The 16812-nt window shown below is 44.2% G+C and overlaps 1 protein-coding gene across 5 annotated transcripts in view; it reads right to left on the bottom strand.

The window, feature by feature from the left end:
* The window catches only part of LOC107698619 (homeobox protein Meis2), a 62687-nt gene that overhangs the window by 22891 nt on the left and 22984 nt on the right, over window positions 1-16812 (bottom strand). For 4 of the 5 annotated variants that reach the window (XM_016499674.1, XM_016499677.1, XM_016499678.1 and 1 more), the window contains exon 8: window positions 14806-14951. In XM_016499674.1, the coding sequence (XP_016355160.1) occupies window positions 14806-14951 (146 nt within the window). The remainder of the gene's footprint in view (window positions 1-14805; window positions 14952-16812) is intronic. The other variant, XM_016499675.1, reaches the window with a different exon arrangement.

Below are 16812 nucleotides of genomic sequence, written 5' to 3'. Positions count from 1 at the left end.
ATGCCCAGGAGACTACAGGCTGTAATTAAGGCTAAGGGTTGCCCGACTAAGTATTGATAGTTGTGTAAATACTGTCATACTAACAGCTGTCTAATTTTTGGTTGATTGTAATCTATTACATACCTTTCTATCAAAGTTATCTAACATTATCAAGATGAATTTGTTCTGACACAGTTTAACTCTGAGTTCTTGTTATATTTTATTACCATTTTCTAAACTATAGTGAATAAACTGTGATAATGTGAGAAATGCTGAAGGTGTCTGAGTAAATTTAGGTTTGACTGTATCTATTTGATAAATGAAGTTAACTAACTAACATTATACATACTCTTTTGGTTTCTGTACCCAATATTTAAAAAATTTACAAATGCAATGAAAATATTGGTATCGGTACTCGGTATCGGCAAGTACCAAAAATAAAAGTATCGGTATCGAGCGAGTACTGGAAAAAGTGGTATCGGTGCATCCCTAATTAAAACAATCCCATATCGGTGATAAATAGTGCAGCGCTGCATGTCTCCTCCAGCCACCACAAACCCAATGATTTCAACAAACCAGAGACACGTTTTAAGCAGTGAGTTGACATTATATCTTTTCGCCCCCGCCAGGAAAAAAACAGAAAGCGCTTAAAACCCTTCAAACCCAGCTTAAGATATCCTGACCGCAGACACACAATATACAACAGATCCGGTTTCATTGAGCTCTGCTCCACAAATCACTGTAAATACAGACCTTGGGTCTGATAAACAATGCACATGGCCATGGAAATGCGTACGTGATTTCCCATGCACATTAATTAATTTAATTAATTAATTTATGCATTTAGCAGACACTTTTATCCAAAGCGACTTACAGTGCATTCAGGCTATACATTTTTTACCAGTATGTGTGTTCCCTGGGAATTGAACCCATGACCTTTTGTGCTGCTAACGCAATGCTCTACCACTGAGCCAGAGGAACACATATCAGGATTTAGCAATTGCAATTGCACCTCTGTCTCTGTCTTTCTCTCAATATTTTTCAATATAGACATTGTTGAGCAGCCAATTTTTCCATTCTGTAAGTACAGCTGTGCAACCAGAGTAACACGCATCCGAGTGACATCGCAGGTCGAGTCTAGCACTGTAAAATAAAGCATCAAATGACAAAACAAGTGAAACCTGAACAGAGCACTACCTTAATATGAATTATTAATTTCGTCCAGCGGTGTGCATGACACTCTAACAGCATGACGAAGAGTAAACTTAGCATGAGAGATCAGAGAAAGATTGAAAGTGTTCCTGTCGCTTTAAACTCAATCAATAGAGTGAATTACTAAGAGCCGGAGCAATATCCTGAGAAACGGACTGACCACAGAATGTGAAGAGGTGCAGTCTATAAATTATTAGACAGAAAAATGAGCAGCTTATTTTATTGCAGATGCCAGTGCTAGCATGCGATCGAATCAACTGTTAATTACGCTGCAGCCTGTTAATGGCACTGGCTTTTTGCTGCTCGCGCCATTCTGAGCGCACACACGCGGTCGGGGAAGGAGTCCTCTGGGATGTGTCAGTGCATCATACAGTCCACAGCAAGTGCATGTGGGCCGATTTTATTTCCCAGAGTGCATGTGTGTACATGTGTGTTTGCACTCTATTGGCTAAATTACAGGGTGTGATGTGCTCTTCACCGCAACTCAGTGTAACGTCGAGCCTGAACCCCCAGTGCCCCCAAACACACATCAACCCCCCTTCACACACACACACACACACACTCCCCAGCGGAGCGGCTGACCGTGCACTTGATGAATGACTTCATCAGTACGAGGCCAGACTGCAATGAATTAAAGAGTCCTGCAGCCTAATGAAACCCAGCACATCCCCCGACTGAACTACTGAATGCCTCTCCATCGCTGCAGCCCAATTCACATGCTATCCATCCTAAATAGTAGGCGAAATAAGAATAAGTGCACAGGAGTAGCATGTTGAAAACAGTAGGCTGAATGATGCGGTGCATTTATGAAGTGTGTATCAGTGCATGCTTTTTTGGCTATTGCAACCCACAATCCATTGTGCAGTGGATCGTTTAACATTGCAGAAAAACAGCATGCAGCGGTTTTAAATGCACAAACCTAAACGTAATGCATTTAGCTCGATGCTAACATGCTAGCGCAAACAGCACGTGGCAGGCACTGCTGTACTGTCATTCGAACACGCTTTTTTTGTTTTGGAGGTTTGTGGAACCGAAATTAATTAAATTAATTCTCAATACTCCATTGTCTCTTACCAACAATTTCAATTATCCCCAAACTACTCCATCATCGCCAAAGCGTTTGAGTTTCCCCGTGATGTGCAGCTCAAATTGACTGTTTCTGTATGTTTAATCAAACTGAGCGCAGCAAGATAACACAGACTCCAAATAAAATCAATCAAAGCCCAGAATGACATTTTAATATCTGCTACACAGAAATCTGCAGAAAGATTGGCATATTTTAAATTTAGAGAGGCTGTTAATAATGCATTTACATATGTGCGTTTATGCAAAAATGATATTACAACCAAATGAAGGCTGCAGGTTTATTTTGATAAGACTGATTTGAATATATATATATATATATATATATATATATTCCATTTTACAAGGAAAATTCACGAATAATTGTAAAATGGTGTGTTTGTTGTATTTGTAATAAGAAGGAAATACAGATTTCTTTGGAAAGTTAACTTTGATTATGAAATGACTCATGAAGTGTGTTAGCGGTGCTGTGTTTGATTTCTGCTCAGCAGAACAGAAGCTAAAAGACTGTTTTGTTTAAAAGATGGACAAAAGGAGCTTGCTTCTATGTAATCTAGCTTGTGTGTGTCTAAGGTTAAATGTGTGTGCTTAGGTAGCCTTTTGTGTGCGTTTGATTTTCTTCAGCACTAGCCTGCATCCAAACAAGGAGGAAGCCGGCAAGAATGCATCTCGACTCGCTCATATGCGCACACACGCACATGCATGCACAAAAGAGAACACGTCCTCAGTTTTATGAAATGCACCACCGCAAATACACCCCCCGATGATTAAGCGATGCATGCATGCCAGCACTCATTGTGTTTGTCTGCGTGCACACGTATGAACAAACGCGTCTTCGTGCAGCTCTGGGATCAGATTCGGTCGTGACTGCCACGCTGGTTTTTTTCAGAGGTAAAACAGTTTCAATTTATGTGGCTTCAAAGGGGCACCTGGAGCCCAGCACGCCATGAAAAGCTATTGAGAGCAGCTAGACTCCCTCTCTTCATGTGTCTCTCTCTCTCTCCCATTCTTTCTCTCTCCCCCACAACAATTGCTGGCTGGGCTGGGCTCGGAGCCGCTGGACTGCCGCCAGCCCCCGTTTGCTCTACACCAATAATTTATGTTCACTGAAGATGGTGCAAGGTTCTAGAGTGACTCTAGCTATCAATTTGCCTGCCAAGCAAACTGTTGCCCCGCAAAAACATGGATTGGCAAGGCTAGGCGGAGGGGGATGCTGGGAGGGGTGTGAGGAGGAGGTGGGCACCCCCGTGAGGTTGGCCTGGAACGCAGTTGCTGAGGGTAAACAAGCATTAGCACTAAAAATCAATCACTCCCATTCTCAAGGTCGTCAGAGAGAACCGCGCAGGGGAACAAACACACACCCACTGCAGTGTGAGATACACACACAGTACAATACACACCAAACAAAACGCACACCGAGAGATACAAACAATTAGAGAAAGTTCTGCTCTTTAGCCGCTGTTGTTATCTGTAACTGCTCCAGCAACTGATATGTGCTCTCTCGGTTATAATGCTCGTGAAAAACATTAGACAGTAAAACAATGGCTAAATGAAGCTAGCAGCATTGAATGTAGCTCCTGTGCCTCTTAAGATGAAACTCTGGCACAAATGTTTATCTGCTGAAGTTCACTGCTTGGTGATTGGGGATCGTTCAAATCACTAACCCTGACTAGGTGTTGCATTAATAGTGATGCCTGCAAACCCCTCTAATAAGAGCGAGTGTTAAGGGTGTAAAGCAGTGGGGGTTTGTGTAGACCTTGCGACTTGGACACAAAAAAAACTCTTCTATGTGTGTGTGTCTGGATGTGGCCCACAGCCATAGTGATGAGGCTAGTTAATCATCAGATCAGGTTCATGGCTTCTCTTACAGACGCGGCCAGCCGGCTCTTTCAAGGGGAGGAACCTGATCTCCATGTCCTTGCGTAGGGAAAGGGGAACAGAAGATAGACTGAATCTCTTCTCATCCTCTTAACCCTCTGGCTTTAGGGTGTACATTTGACCAAATTAAAGTCTCACCACAACAGCCCTAGAATTTCTCTTTCCACCTGATCAGGCAAACACTTCTGGGGCAGGAGTTTAACTTCATTTTTACAGCAGGTTCCATCATCAGCTGGCTCATTTTTACTGCATGCACAAGCAGGAATATTCCCTGCAATGCCTTAACAGCGGTTTTTAAACAGATTAATTTCAGATTGGAAGAAGTGGAAGGGAAAGAGTCTTGACAGTTGACACTACTGGCTGTCATAAAGTCACGTGACCACTCATGCTCAGAGGCAAATTGGCAAATCAAGTAGATAAACATGACCCGAGTTCACACTGTAAAATGAAAGCCTGTGAAATGAGGCAAACAACCTGCTGGCCTCAGAACAAATTCACAACTAAAAAATGTCTGTAATGACTTGATTAGTCTAGATGGCACCCGTGAACAATGGAGCCGAGACCTCACGGGCTTACTGCTGTCCAGCCCCCACCTTCCCACAGGGCAAGACTTACTTACGCTATTCTTTAATATATTTTGCCTGCTCGAGAGAGAAAAGTATGTTTATTGCTCGTGGGGTACATGGACTGGGCTGGAGAACAGAAATGTTGTCCAAAAGGCCACTGGGCAGCCAAAGAACAACGGGGTCGTTCTCCTTGCAGGCAACAAAGTAGTTCAGCAACCCCTCAATATTCCAGCCAAACCCTTTTATGCGAGCAGGTCTTGGCAGCACGTAGGATTGTAAGGCTCCTTTTGTGCTGGCATTTGAGACTGAAGGACAAGGCAATAGCACAGGCTAATCTAATATATACATAACACATTTAATTTATCTTAGCAAGCTTTTAAAAGTATTTAGCCTATTTCTTCTTAATTGGGAGAAGGGTTGTTTACGCATGCTTTCTCTGTGGCTTGGTTTGGGAGCAGCAATGAATGGCGTTTTAGCATCTTTTACCAGAAGTCGCAAAAGAAAATTCCAGAGCTCTAAACCCATAATGTCATGTTTCATTTGTTACACTAGAAAACTCAAGTTGTCAAATCTGCTTTAGAGTCAAAACTCACAGTAGAGGAAACCTCGATGTTTAGCCATTAGCTTGGAATGTGGAGCAACCAAGCAGCCGGCAAACAGCTGCAGGGGCAATTTCCTGTAGGTTAACGATGCTAAAAATGTAGAAGTCAAGCATGGCGCCCATTTCGCTGGCTCTCCAAGAGGACTAAACAAAGTATCAGCATGGAGAGGCCATCATGAAGGGTTTCGGTAAACTCAGCCTCACTAACATGATCAAGCCAACCGAAGCAGGACAGAATAATCAGAAAGATCTCTCACGGTCATGATCGCAAAAACCTTACGAGACAGCTAACAGAGCCAAAGCAGACTTCAAATCATACCTGTTGTGCTTACTGCTTTCGTCGTTTATGATCTTTCAGAAATACTCTTCCTTACACAGGGCTTTGTTACCCTTGAAAGAAAATCAAGACCTCCCGTCAGCGCTGCACACTCAGGCAGTGGATTGCTGTGAGCCCTGGGGACTCTCCACTCTTGATGTTTTAGTCTAAGGGATGTATGAAGAGTTTTAATGGCTCTAAGAGCAGTAGAGCTAAGGAACAGAGCAAAGGGCCTCTTTTAGGTACATTCCAGCTGCCTGTGCTCTCCCCATAGTGATCCTCTGCTCAATCCTGCCCTGAGGCCTGCTGACCTCTGACCTGACTGACCGGCTTGGCTGTAGGCTTCTCGTTTGTTACTGACTTTATCCACTGACAAAGCAAGCAGGAAACTGGCAGCTACCCAACAATCCCATGAGAGGATGACCAACAGCTTGCTCAGCTTACCGTTTATTAGTGGATGGGGGTCAACAGGCAGCACAAATAAGAAATGTAGCCTGCTTTCTTGTTTTTAGCTAACAGTTCCCTACCTAATGAAACTGCATAGGTTGAAAGAACGTTTGAAACCTGAAAGGTTGGTGAGAACTGCAACCTTGAATATCAGAGCAGATTAACAACTCTAACGGTAGTTGTGTAATAACCGCAGGGTTATTCAAACCCCAAAGGAGCGATTCATGGCAGGTTTGAGTTTCCCAAATCACTGTGCCTTTGAGCAACTTGACCCCACATTGCTCTGGGTGTACTGTCCCTGTAGTAGATGTACTGTAGGTTCATTAAACCAGCAAATTAAAAATAATGTGCATATCAGTTCTGGCTCTGTCTTTCTTCTTTCTGCACTTTGCATGGTGCATACTGAGGCATCAAAGGGAGCTACAGTAATCCAAACACCGTCGTTACTCTGAGAGTTTACGCGCTGCCCTAGAGGGAGAGATAAAAAGGGATTGTCAGGATCCACTTACAGCTTTTTGGACTGATCCAGGCCACAAGCAAGAGCTGTGAGCTCAAACACAGCAGAGTGCTGCTGGTGCACAGGACTCCAGCAGGACGGAAGAGCAAAGGGAGGTCATTAACCTCTGCAACTAAAATGCATTCAGATGGCTCCCTGCTCTGGAGGCTGATGACAAGCGTCTGTGTTCTTTTCAACAACTTGTTGAGCTGTCTCCACCCCCACCACCTGCCCCCACTTCTGAAACCAACACCAGCCATCCCCATCTCAGGAATGTAACCCAAGCCCCGCTCCTCTCCAATCACTTTGCAGAGAAGCCTGCTTGAGGTGTAAGACAGCTCTTGTTGTGTTCTTTCCATTGTGTATTTTCTATGCTACTGCTTCTAACTCTTCCTTTTTTCCCTTTCTTGATCACTTGCCTTAGCGCTGCACAATAATTCTTGATCCAATACAGAGTTGAGCGCAGTACAGTCAACTTTGACTGACGGGAATCGAGCGGCGTGCCTCTATAATAGTAAAAGTGCTTAAGTAATGGCTATGCCATTGAGGGTTGGGCTCTGTAGAGGAAGATCTAGTGCAGAAGTCATTACCACAAACTAAAACCAAACAAAGCCAAGAGCATTCAAAATAAAGCACTGCAGGGCAGGAAAAACTGTTTTCTATCAGGTTTTCAATGTGGTTCCTCACCTTTAACTCCAGAGTTTAGGCTCTTGGGAAGGTATGGGCCATAAGGCTGTCTGCTGATTCACGTAATGTCTCAGGAAGTTATTTTCCTGAAAGAGCACACTCCCCACCCCCACCCTTTCAGCAGGGCTATGACAGAGTGGAGATGCACAGTGCTGGCTGAGGCATTCATATTTTGCAAATAGAAGGCAAACCATGGACTGCCATTTGTCCAGAGACCCATAACAGACTATTGAACAGGCTTTGTAGATCACTCTTCTAATGTTCCTCCACATTTCCATTACTGTCATTGGTTAAGAAATCCAATGCAGCAATTGAGGTCTCATTGTAAAGTTAGAAAAGCTACAAACAAACAAAATTGCTAACATCTGCAGAGTTCCCTCCATGTGTCAGGGGCTTGTCTTTGCTTAAGCACATTTTATTTCTAGTCGCCACAGCTTGTTTCAAAGGCATATTCCACATATGTTTACTTAATACTGCTCAAACCATGCCTTAAAGAGATTCCTTGCTGTTAGAGTCCAGATAACGTAAAATGATGCGTGAAGTCTTGCCTTCCTTTCCTCCATAGGCTTCATTACTTTTTAATATGTGTGCAGGAAGAGGGAAAAATGGCGTGGAGATAATCAATGGTACAGAGGCAGTAGCCCATTAATCTCCCCATGGATTCCGTTCCAATATGCACACTTGCTTGGGCAAACATGAGCTCTGCTGTGGTGCACGTGTCTGCCTGGATGGGCCACTTAATGAAACAGCCAGCCTTCGCTTCCTTTTGAGGAGATTTTGCTGAATGAAAAATGAACTGTCTGATGTTCACCACGCCAAGGAGCGTCAACGTTTTATTGAATTCAGGTGGGAGTTGTACGTTCCCCATGCAAGCGAGACAAACAATGAGAGCAAAAGGCAGGAAATGGTGTGAGCACTAGAGCAGGTCCCTATGGAGATTTTATCAAAGATCCCTAATGCAAACAGCGGCACAGCTGACCGGGGGAGGCACACGAAAGCCCAACAGAAAGAGAGGTGACCTGCAGCACTGAACCGGGACAGAGGAAGAAGATAACCATGGCACAGAGACAGAAAGAGAGCCTCTTGTATGGAAGTGTAGATGTAGAGGAGGATGTATACATTGACCGCCAGTTGGGCGGCTCTGAAACCAGAGCTAACCGCTGGGCTCACGAGCCCTCCTCTCGATGCGCAAAGAGCCACCTGTGGACAGAATTAGCCACTGTGACTGTCTCCAAAGGTAACTGAGATACACCTGCCGGGACCGGCTCACTCCTGCACATGCATCACGTAGATGTGTCATCAGATGGGAGGAATAGAGAGGAGGAGAGAGAAACAGAGCGGAGTAATCTGGAGGAGAGGGTGGGCGGCCTGGCAGCCATAAACATAAGGACAAACAGCAGTGATTGTACGACATAAGACAGGGTGAAGTTTGATAGACAAAAAGCCGTGGATAAGAGGATTGCGAGGCAGGGATAGTGCATGCCGGAGCCCCGAGGTGGTAGAGATTTGTGCCTGTATGGAAATGTATGATTCACCCCCCAGCAGCGCGCTCCACTGCCGTGAACATGCTATACTTCATTTGCTGGCGATTATGTGGGTTGCTGGCCCTCTAAGCCCCTTTGAACTTGTAATTGCCGCCGGTTTTAAATAATGAACATTAAGAGAGATTCAGAAGAGTGTGTGTAATTGCAGGTTTTCCCTGCTTTTCTTCTGCACCCCAGTTGAAGAGGGAGAGGAGGAGGAGAAAGAAGGAGGAGGTTCTGCTCACTGAAACCTGTAATGTCTCGCTAAGAATCTTTATCTAAATCGCTGTAGATTTGAGCAGGGATTGTCGTGCCCCGGGGACATTACAACTACTGCGATCTGATCAATATTCACATGCATTCACATCTGGTTCCAAAACGCTCCGGTTTGATTAGGATATCTGTCTTTCTTTTATTTATCTCTGCCTTCTTTCTTTGGCATTTTGTGGATGTTTTTGATACTGCTCACTGGTTTAAGTCATCATGAAAAACTCCCTTATGAGCTTGAACTGAACAGTGAGGATCAGATATAGGCACCACAGTGTGGCGGCCCAGGCGATGGAAGGCCTCAGTTTGCCAACGTCTTGGGAGGCTGAACGGAAACCACAGCAAATTGGTGCATTTTGTTTGTTGCCTTTGATGCACCATTCAAGATATGAAATGATATTGTGCAGCCACAGCGCTCGGTCGTCACTATGAAATAGAAAGCAGGTGCAGACAGAACTCAGAGGGAGGCCCGTGAGGAGAAGTGCTGGAAAAACAAAACAGAATAAAAACAGCAGCAGAGAATGGGCGGGAAGATCACAGAGCAGAAATAGAGCTCTGGGATTCAGAGGAGTGCCAGTCCCCTGACAAACTAAACAGAGAAACACAGTCTGGTTTTGATTTTTGCTCCACACACACGACCATACTTTCTTAGTTTTCCGCTTCTACGTCTGAGTTGTTTCTTCGACCGCACCCCTAGTTCCTCCCTCAGACATACTCGACATAAGTAGGTGAATGCATGCATTGATTTCACACAAACACAATTTATTAGTTATAGCCTTTCTGAAAAGGTGCTACAGCAGGAATTAGCATCTTCTACTATCACAGGTTTGCTCTTTTACGTCAACAACTGCCATGGAGGAGCAACAGTTTGAAGAGAATCAGGCTGAGCAAGTTAGTTAAACTTTCCACAAATTTATAACAGCTTCCTGAATAACAACAAATCTGGACCACATTATTGCAATCTTCTGGACAGGCATTGGCACCTTGGCTTGTGTACTTGTCTGCGTGGAGGTCAGTTTGATATGTCCAGTGAGATCTAGAGTTAATAAACTGAAGTTCTTGTTCTCCTCACTGTTTATGTGCATCTTCATGTCAGAGTAGATGCATTCCCCTCACACACACATGCATGGAACAGCATGTTCCAGCCTGTTCAAGCCATCTTTATTAATACTGACTCAGTCTGAGTATGTAGGAACATTCCAAGCGTCAGCAAGGTCATCCCTCAACTGAAAGATTCTGCTCTGTCTCTGAGATTCAGAAAGACTCGTTTATCTCTAAAAAGCATCGAAACATGATAAACATGCCATAACTTACACAACATACAGGATGATGCTCAAAGACAAGATCAAGATAAAGGAACAACAACTGCCTTCAGGTTAAAAATGTTATTACAAACTGCCATATTTAAGCATAAGTCAGCTGCAACAGTTCAAAACATGGACACAGTGATCTAAAAGCAAATCTCATTAAAGGAAGTGCCTAAAATCAGCGAATAATCAAATGTACTTTTTTTTATTATTGCTGCCTAAACAGCACCTTTGAATGCTGAAGCATGTTAGTGTATGCTGCATATCTTTAAATGTCACCTACAACAGACATGAATTTAAGAGGCAAAGTAAATGTTGATGCTGAACAACTTAATGCCAATTGCTAGCTGATGCCAAAGCCTCTTCCCAGGCACACTGATGACCCAGATTTGCAAACATGGACAGCAACTATTTTTAAGTCCTTACATATGAAAAGAAGGTGGATGTGGCTTCTCATTTAATTCCACGACCTGCAAGAATGAAAGAGTCACTCGATATGGACATCTGAACTTTCAGCCTCTCTGATTCACAGGTTCTGACAAACATGCACTTACAGCTGACTGCAGCAGTGTGCAGTTTACAGTGACATACTTGATTTCTAGATTTACAACTCAGTTTGACGAGAAGGAATCAACAGAACAAATGGCAGACAGCAGCCAGAGTCTGTCCTTTCTCTAGGGTCACTATCCAGTACACAGCTTCACCAAAACTGCGTTGCATTCTCAGCATTGCCACAAGGGGTGTAAAAGCACACATTAGTGTAAAATGCCTTCTTCTATGGCCAGCTTTCACTTTCAGATATGGTAAGAATTTTGCTGATAAGCACAGTTAAAGTTAGCAAAACTGTCGTAATGTTAATAGTTAGTTACTTGATCAGTAACACATCAGTGTTAACAGTTCACTGAACAGAACTGTTATATAGGCTGCACTGCTGACAGAGGGCAAACAAGCCCATGATAGATTAGTGTTGCCCCACTGCAACCCCCCGGAGCGTCACAAAACAACCTCGCTGGGCCCTAAATGAAACCGCTGCTTTAAGAATGCCCTGCATTACAGCACACAGTGAGGGAGGAAACCTCTCCTGAGAAAACCCAGAGTTTACATGCGGCGGGGGTGAAGAGAACCTACAGACCACATTTCATGTTTGTGTGTGAGAGAGAGAGAGAGTGAGGAAGAATTTGAGTATTTTAAATGTGCATTTTGTGTTTGTGTATGCCCATTGTTTGAAACTGTTGTCAGATGTTCTGCAGTGGAAATTAACACTGACGTGAATCAGACATGCAAACAGCTACAGTCAAAGCAGATCAGCCCAAATGTTTAGTCTAAGATGAGCCTCAAGAACGGGTCTGTTTGCTTTACTGTGTGACTCTACAGGTTGATCACTGGCTGATCCTGTTTATTTGCTTACACAAGTATCTGATGACGATTTTAACTCGTGAATCAAAGGCGGCAGATGAGAAATTAACATGTGACACTTGCTGCTATGTCTCTGGTTAAGGATGTTTTCATCAGCTGCCTGTATTTCACTGATTCACTAAAGTCAACAAGTCAACCCTCATTATTAAATGGCCCTATATTTAATAAGTGTCTGTAGAAAACATCATGTAATAACTTTCTCCACCACTGAAGTTACTCTTCAGCTGACGTAAAAATTGGGTATTTTTTTTGTTGTTGTTGTTGGGTTAAAATGACATTAGCCAATATCACAGCTCACTTTTCATGACCCGATCAAATCCAGGTGGATAAAAAGGATATAGATTGGGTGGATTTATGGATTAGTCCTGCCCTAAATTATTTTCTAATAAATATTCAGTTTTCCCCAGACAGCCCCACCCCAAACTCATGCCATTGGTTGAGTCGCCTTTCAGGTCATCCTCAAATGACCCTATTTATTTTCACAGCTTTTTGAAGGTTTACCCAAGTGAAAGGACAGCACAGGCCTGGAGTGCTATCTTTGTAACTGAGTGCTTCCTGTTTTCATTGCAGGCTGACCCTCATCTTAGCAGGAGACCAACTGACTAATTGAGAGGATTCAAAGTTTGTCTCCATTAAACTGTTGGATGACCCTGCGACAATGTCAGTACAAACTACACTTCACCGCTGCCCTGCGTCTCTCTCTGTGAGCCGTGGAGAAGGTCCTTCTCTTTCTTGCTCATTAAATATGAAGCCTAATAGAGCAATACACCCCACAGTGGAGTTTATCTTTCCAATAACATAAGCTCTGTGCCGTATGGGAAATCTTACAGCAGCCAGCTGGGATTTCCTCCCGCTAATGACACTGGAAGAGATCCAGAGTGCTCCAGGAGGAAGAGCACATCTCTGGGGCTTCGACTGCAGCGCATTCTGACCCAAACTCTGGAGTTCTACAAAAGCATTTCGGTCAGGTGCTGAATGTGCCACATGTATCTCCTGTGGGTCCATCCTCTGCACCTCTGTGGGATTGGCTGTTGGCTCAGAGAGACTTCATCCTTATAAGGGTTGACTCAGAGCATCAGAGAGGGAGAGTGTTGCTTGGAAGAGGAGGCCATCGATTTCAGCCCACAATTGTAACTGTTAGCCGGTGCATTTTTTTGTGAGCGTGGGGGATGGAAATGGGGGGAGGGAATGGGTTACGTCCTTTTGAGCCCCTCAGAATAGGTGACAATGGCTCAATGTTGAGAACATATGTAAAGGGACCCCCACCGCTCATGGAAGAGCAGCTCCGCTTTGGCCCCGCGGTTGAGAAAATACAACCTCGCCGCTTTTCTTTTGCCCCCGCCAATGAATGGTTGAATGGAGAGCTGCCGCTACGGGCCATTCAGGGCCAAAGTCCCCATGAATTCACCCGCGCACAAATGCATCCTGAACTGGAAAATACATTTGCTTAACAAATTAAAATAAAAGGCCTGATGTGTTAGTGTGTGGCACGGCCATGCGGTGTAAAGGATTGCGCGGGGGGCTGCGGTCGGTACTTCGGAATAATTAAATTAAGTCTCTTTGGTCAGAAAAGGATGGAAAAAATAGAAAGGTGGGTTAAAAAGGATGGATTATTGCTCGCGCTCATAAAAGACTCTGAAATGAGAGAAACATCTAAAAGGACGACGGAAACTTCTGCATTTCCACTAATGAAAATTCTCCTTATGTTTTCATGTCGTTTAAAACAAATCTCAAAGAACAGGAGTGCATCTCTTGTGAATGTGGTGAATGGAGATCTCCCGAGCTGCCAGTAAAGATGCCTAATGATCTTTGAAAAAAGTGCGAAATTCCTGCGTGATATGGAGCCGAGTGAATGAAGCGAGAGGCGTTTGTGGGTAAAAGCGGCGAGGTAGGTGGTGGGTTGACGCCTCCCTCTTCATTACTTTACACACAAGCTGAGCACACCAAGCGGTTCTGGGAGTGTGAAGGGGATGACAAATGAAAAGAGCACAAGAATAAAGCCGAGAAAAGCAAAGCTTCTTTGTCTGTCTGTCAAATTGGGCTGCGGTGGAGTCATTCTGATGATGATGAGAGTTATAAGTGCATGGCAGAGTTCGGATTATCCCACAGAACTTTCTAATGGATTTACGGCCGTTTTAATTAGCTGTATTTAAGGAGCGTTATTGTTTTGGCTCGGGTTAGATCACCGGGTCCAGACTTGGACTCTGGGCCTTTTCAGGGTTTGCAGGACATGTCCCTCACACACACAGTCCTAACACAGCAGCCGTTCTCAGTTTCCTGTGGAGCACACGCTGCATTCACGTGCTCAGGGACAGCAGCAGCTCCTTCAGAAACCTGACCCTTCCTGTCCTGATCGATATATCCTGAGCCGCGGATGATGTCGTGACATCAGAGAGGCCGATGGAACACGACCTGCATGCCACCCATCCAAACCGACACACACACACACACACACACACACAGCGCTCTCTCGTGCCACAACAGCCAGCGTTTGGACCAGCGGAGACTTACACTGAACCCTACAAATGTGCTTTGGGAAGAACTTATGAAAAACAGCATTATCAGAACTAGAGTGGTCAATCACTGCCAGTTAATTAGTAATGGCACATTTGCATTTGTTGTGAGTATCACTACAGCTGTGATTCAGCTTAATGCAAGTGTGAAATTGCTTATATTCTGATACTGAAGATTACGCTCACAATATAGCTAAATCATTTATTTCAGCTGTTCAAATGAAAACCGCTCCAGAAAAGCAGCCAAATCAGGATCAACTGTTGCATGTCGCTGAGTAAAACAACACAGTGAAGTGGAGTGATGCAAACAGTGAAAAGTCCCAGTGCTGTTGGCATTCTTTCAACGTCCAATCAGATCTGAGGGCCGGATCTAACTGTTATATTTATGTCAATGAAAGTATATTAATTCTGGTTTGTAAGAGTTCAGTGTGAGATCTCAGCACTTTTACTTGTAGCTCACATTTTCCCAATCACAGGTTGAAAGAGCACATAAAGAGAAAAAACAAAGGCTTACTGTGAGATGCTGGAAGAGCCATGCCCGCATGATGTTGGTGGCGACTTTGGGGAAGATGCCCCGTTTTTTCTGTCGCTTTTTGTCCTTGTCTGGATCGTCATCGTCGCCCGTGCCGGGTGAGGCCACGCTGTTGTCTAAACCATCTCCTGGACGAAAGGAGAGCTTTTTAGAAACGTGGCACACAATCTTACACATTAACATTACACAAACTTACAGAAACCCTAAAAGACAGAGACACCCTTACGTTAAATCCTTATTTTGCTTGATGTCATGCAGGAATACTGAGGACTGGTGCAAAGACAAAAGCTCCAATGTGATAAACACAAATGCACGACCCTGCAGCCCCTCCACTTCCTGCACCTCATTTCACGAGCACGCCTGACACTCCTTGTGCATGTGTGAGGGCAGGTCGGGTCTCTTCATAACCTACTTCCCAGACTTACTTTCTTTCTCCTCTGCCATTAATTGTGCATTAGCAAAAATGATTTACTTTTAAAAGTCAGTTATTTTTTCTTGGCCTTGGGCGAAAATGCCTTGAAAGCCTTCCTTCAGGGCATCTAAATTATGTATCTGAAAAACTCCTGCGCTACACTGCGATATTCTACAAATTTACACTTGCACGTCTCTCTGTTTTTGGGGAGACATCAATCACGCGCACCTATATGAGCAATAATCACGCATTAATATTTCAACTAATCGTTTTAAAAAGGAGGAAAGAGAACATATCAGATGGGTGGCGTAATCAAATGCAAAATACATGAAGAATACAAGGACAGTTGAAAGCCTTTCCTTCCCTTCTCTGTTTTAATCTATTATTTTTCTCTCTAGTGCTGTTTTATCGCCCTCGCCGCGTGGATCCATGCTAATGATGTGGAAGTGACCTCACAGATGCACGTAGGGCGTGTAGTGGCTCATATTCTCGTAACGCCCGAAATCCACACTCATTCAAACTGCACGTTCAGAGACGCTCAGAACAACACAGACCTGTGTGGTGGTCAAACGCAGGCCAAACGGAGCGCGAGTTCAGGCGTTTGCTCTAATAACATCAGTGGAGGAGGTGTGTGTGTGTTTGGTGTTTGGGAGTGTAAACTCGTCTTGTTGTGGTGTGTTATGAGTGGACCACAGCGAGCAGACCAGGCCAAAAGGTGGCGAGATTAATTTTATTGACGTTTCCATTTTCACTGCAACACGATAGCCTACTGCTCACAGCGGCCGGAGCGACCCGCTTGTATTTACAGACCAACCCGTCACTTCATTACCCTATGGCCCCTGACCGCTCAGGGTGAAACCAGACGCCCCTCACACACACACACACACTCACTGATAACCAAATCTATACATACACAATTTAAACACACACTCATGTGTGGAGATCAGTGTGTGTTCAACAGATCTAGATCAGAGTAAATCAAGTACAGAGAATGAAATGTAAACAAAATTGCTGAAATGCAGTGGACACTCATTTTACACAAAAAAATGTAATTATCCTGTTGGTACATTTGAGCACTGATAGCAGGGTGTGTTTTTAGCTGATACCAATAATCTATCCAAAAGTCAGCCGATAAACTGGCCCAATAAATATCACCCTATCACTAGTGAAAATATGGTCCCACACATGACAGTGAGTCAAAGGAGTGGAAATAATCAAAAAAATGATGCAACAGGATTAGTGCCATGAAACAGAGACAGGCAGAGAGAGAAAGACAGGGGCAGAAGAAAAGAAAAGAAAAGAAAAGAAAGGGCAAACTTGCTCATTACATGTGAAGCTGCTAATCTACATGCCCCCCCCCGCTCACTGGTTAGTGCTGCAGCGCCGCAGGGCGAATCGTCCCAAACACTAATGGCCTCTGACTGTTCCCTGGCAACTCTACCATTTGAACCTGTGCTCCAGCACAAAACATGAGGACGGCACGAGGAGAAGAGGAGAGGGGGAAGGGGAAGTATCCCATCATGCACCTCTGAGATGGGGGCAGATGAGGGGGGGAGGCTATTAGGAGACGCCCAAAG

The sequence above is a fragment of the Sinocyclocheilus anshuiensis genome, unplaced genomic scaffold (assembly GCF_001515605.1).
Source record: "Sinocyclocheilus anshuiensis isolate Anshui unplaced genomic scaffold, SAMN03320099.WGS_v1.1 scaffold2684, whole genome shotgun sequence".
Lineage (NCBI taxonomy): Eukaryota > Metazoa > Chordata > Actinopteri > Cypriniformes > Cyprinidae > Sinocyclocheilus > Sinocyclocheilus anshuiensis.
This window is presented reverse-complemented; position numbering and strand designations above follow the sequence as displayed.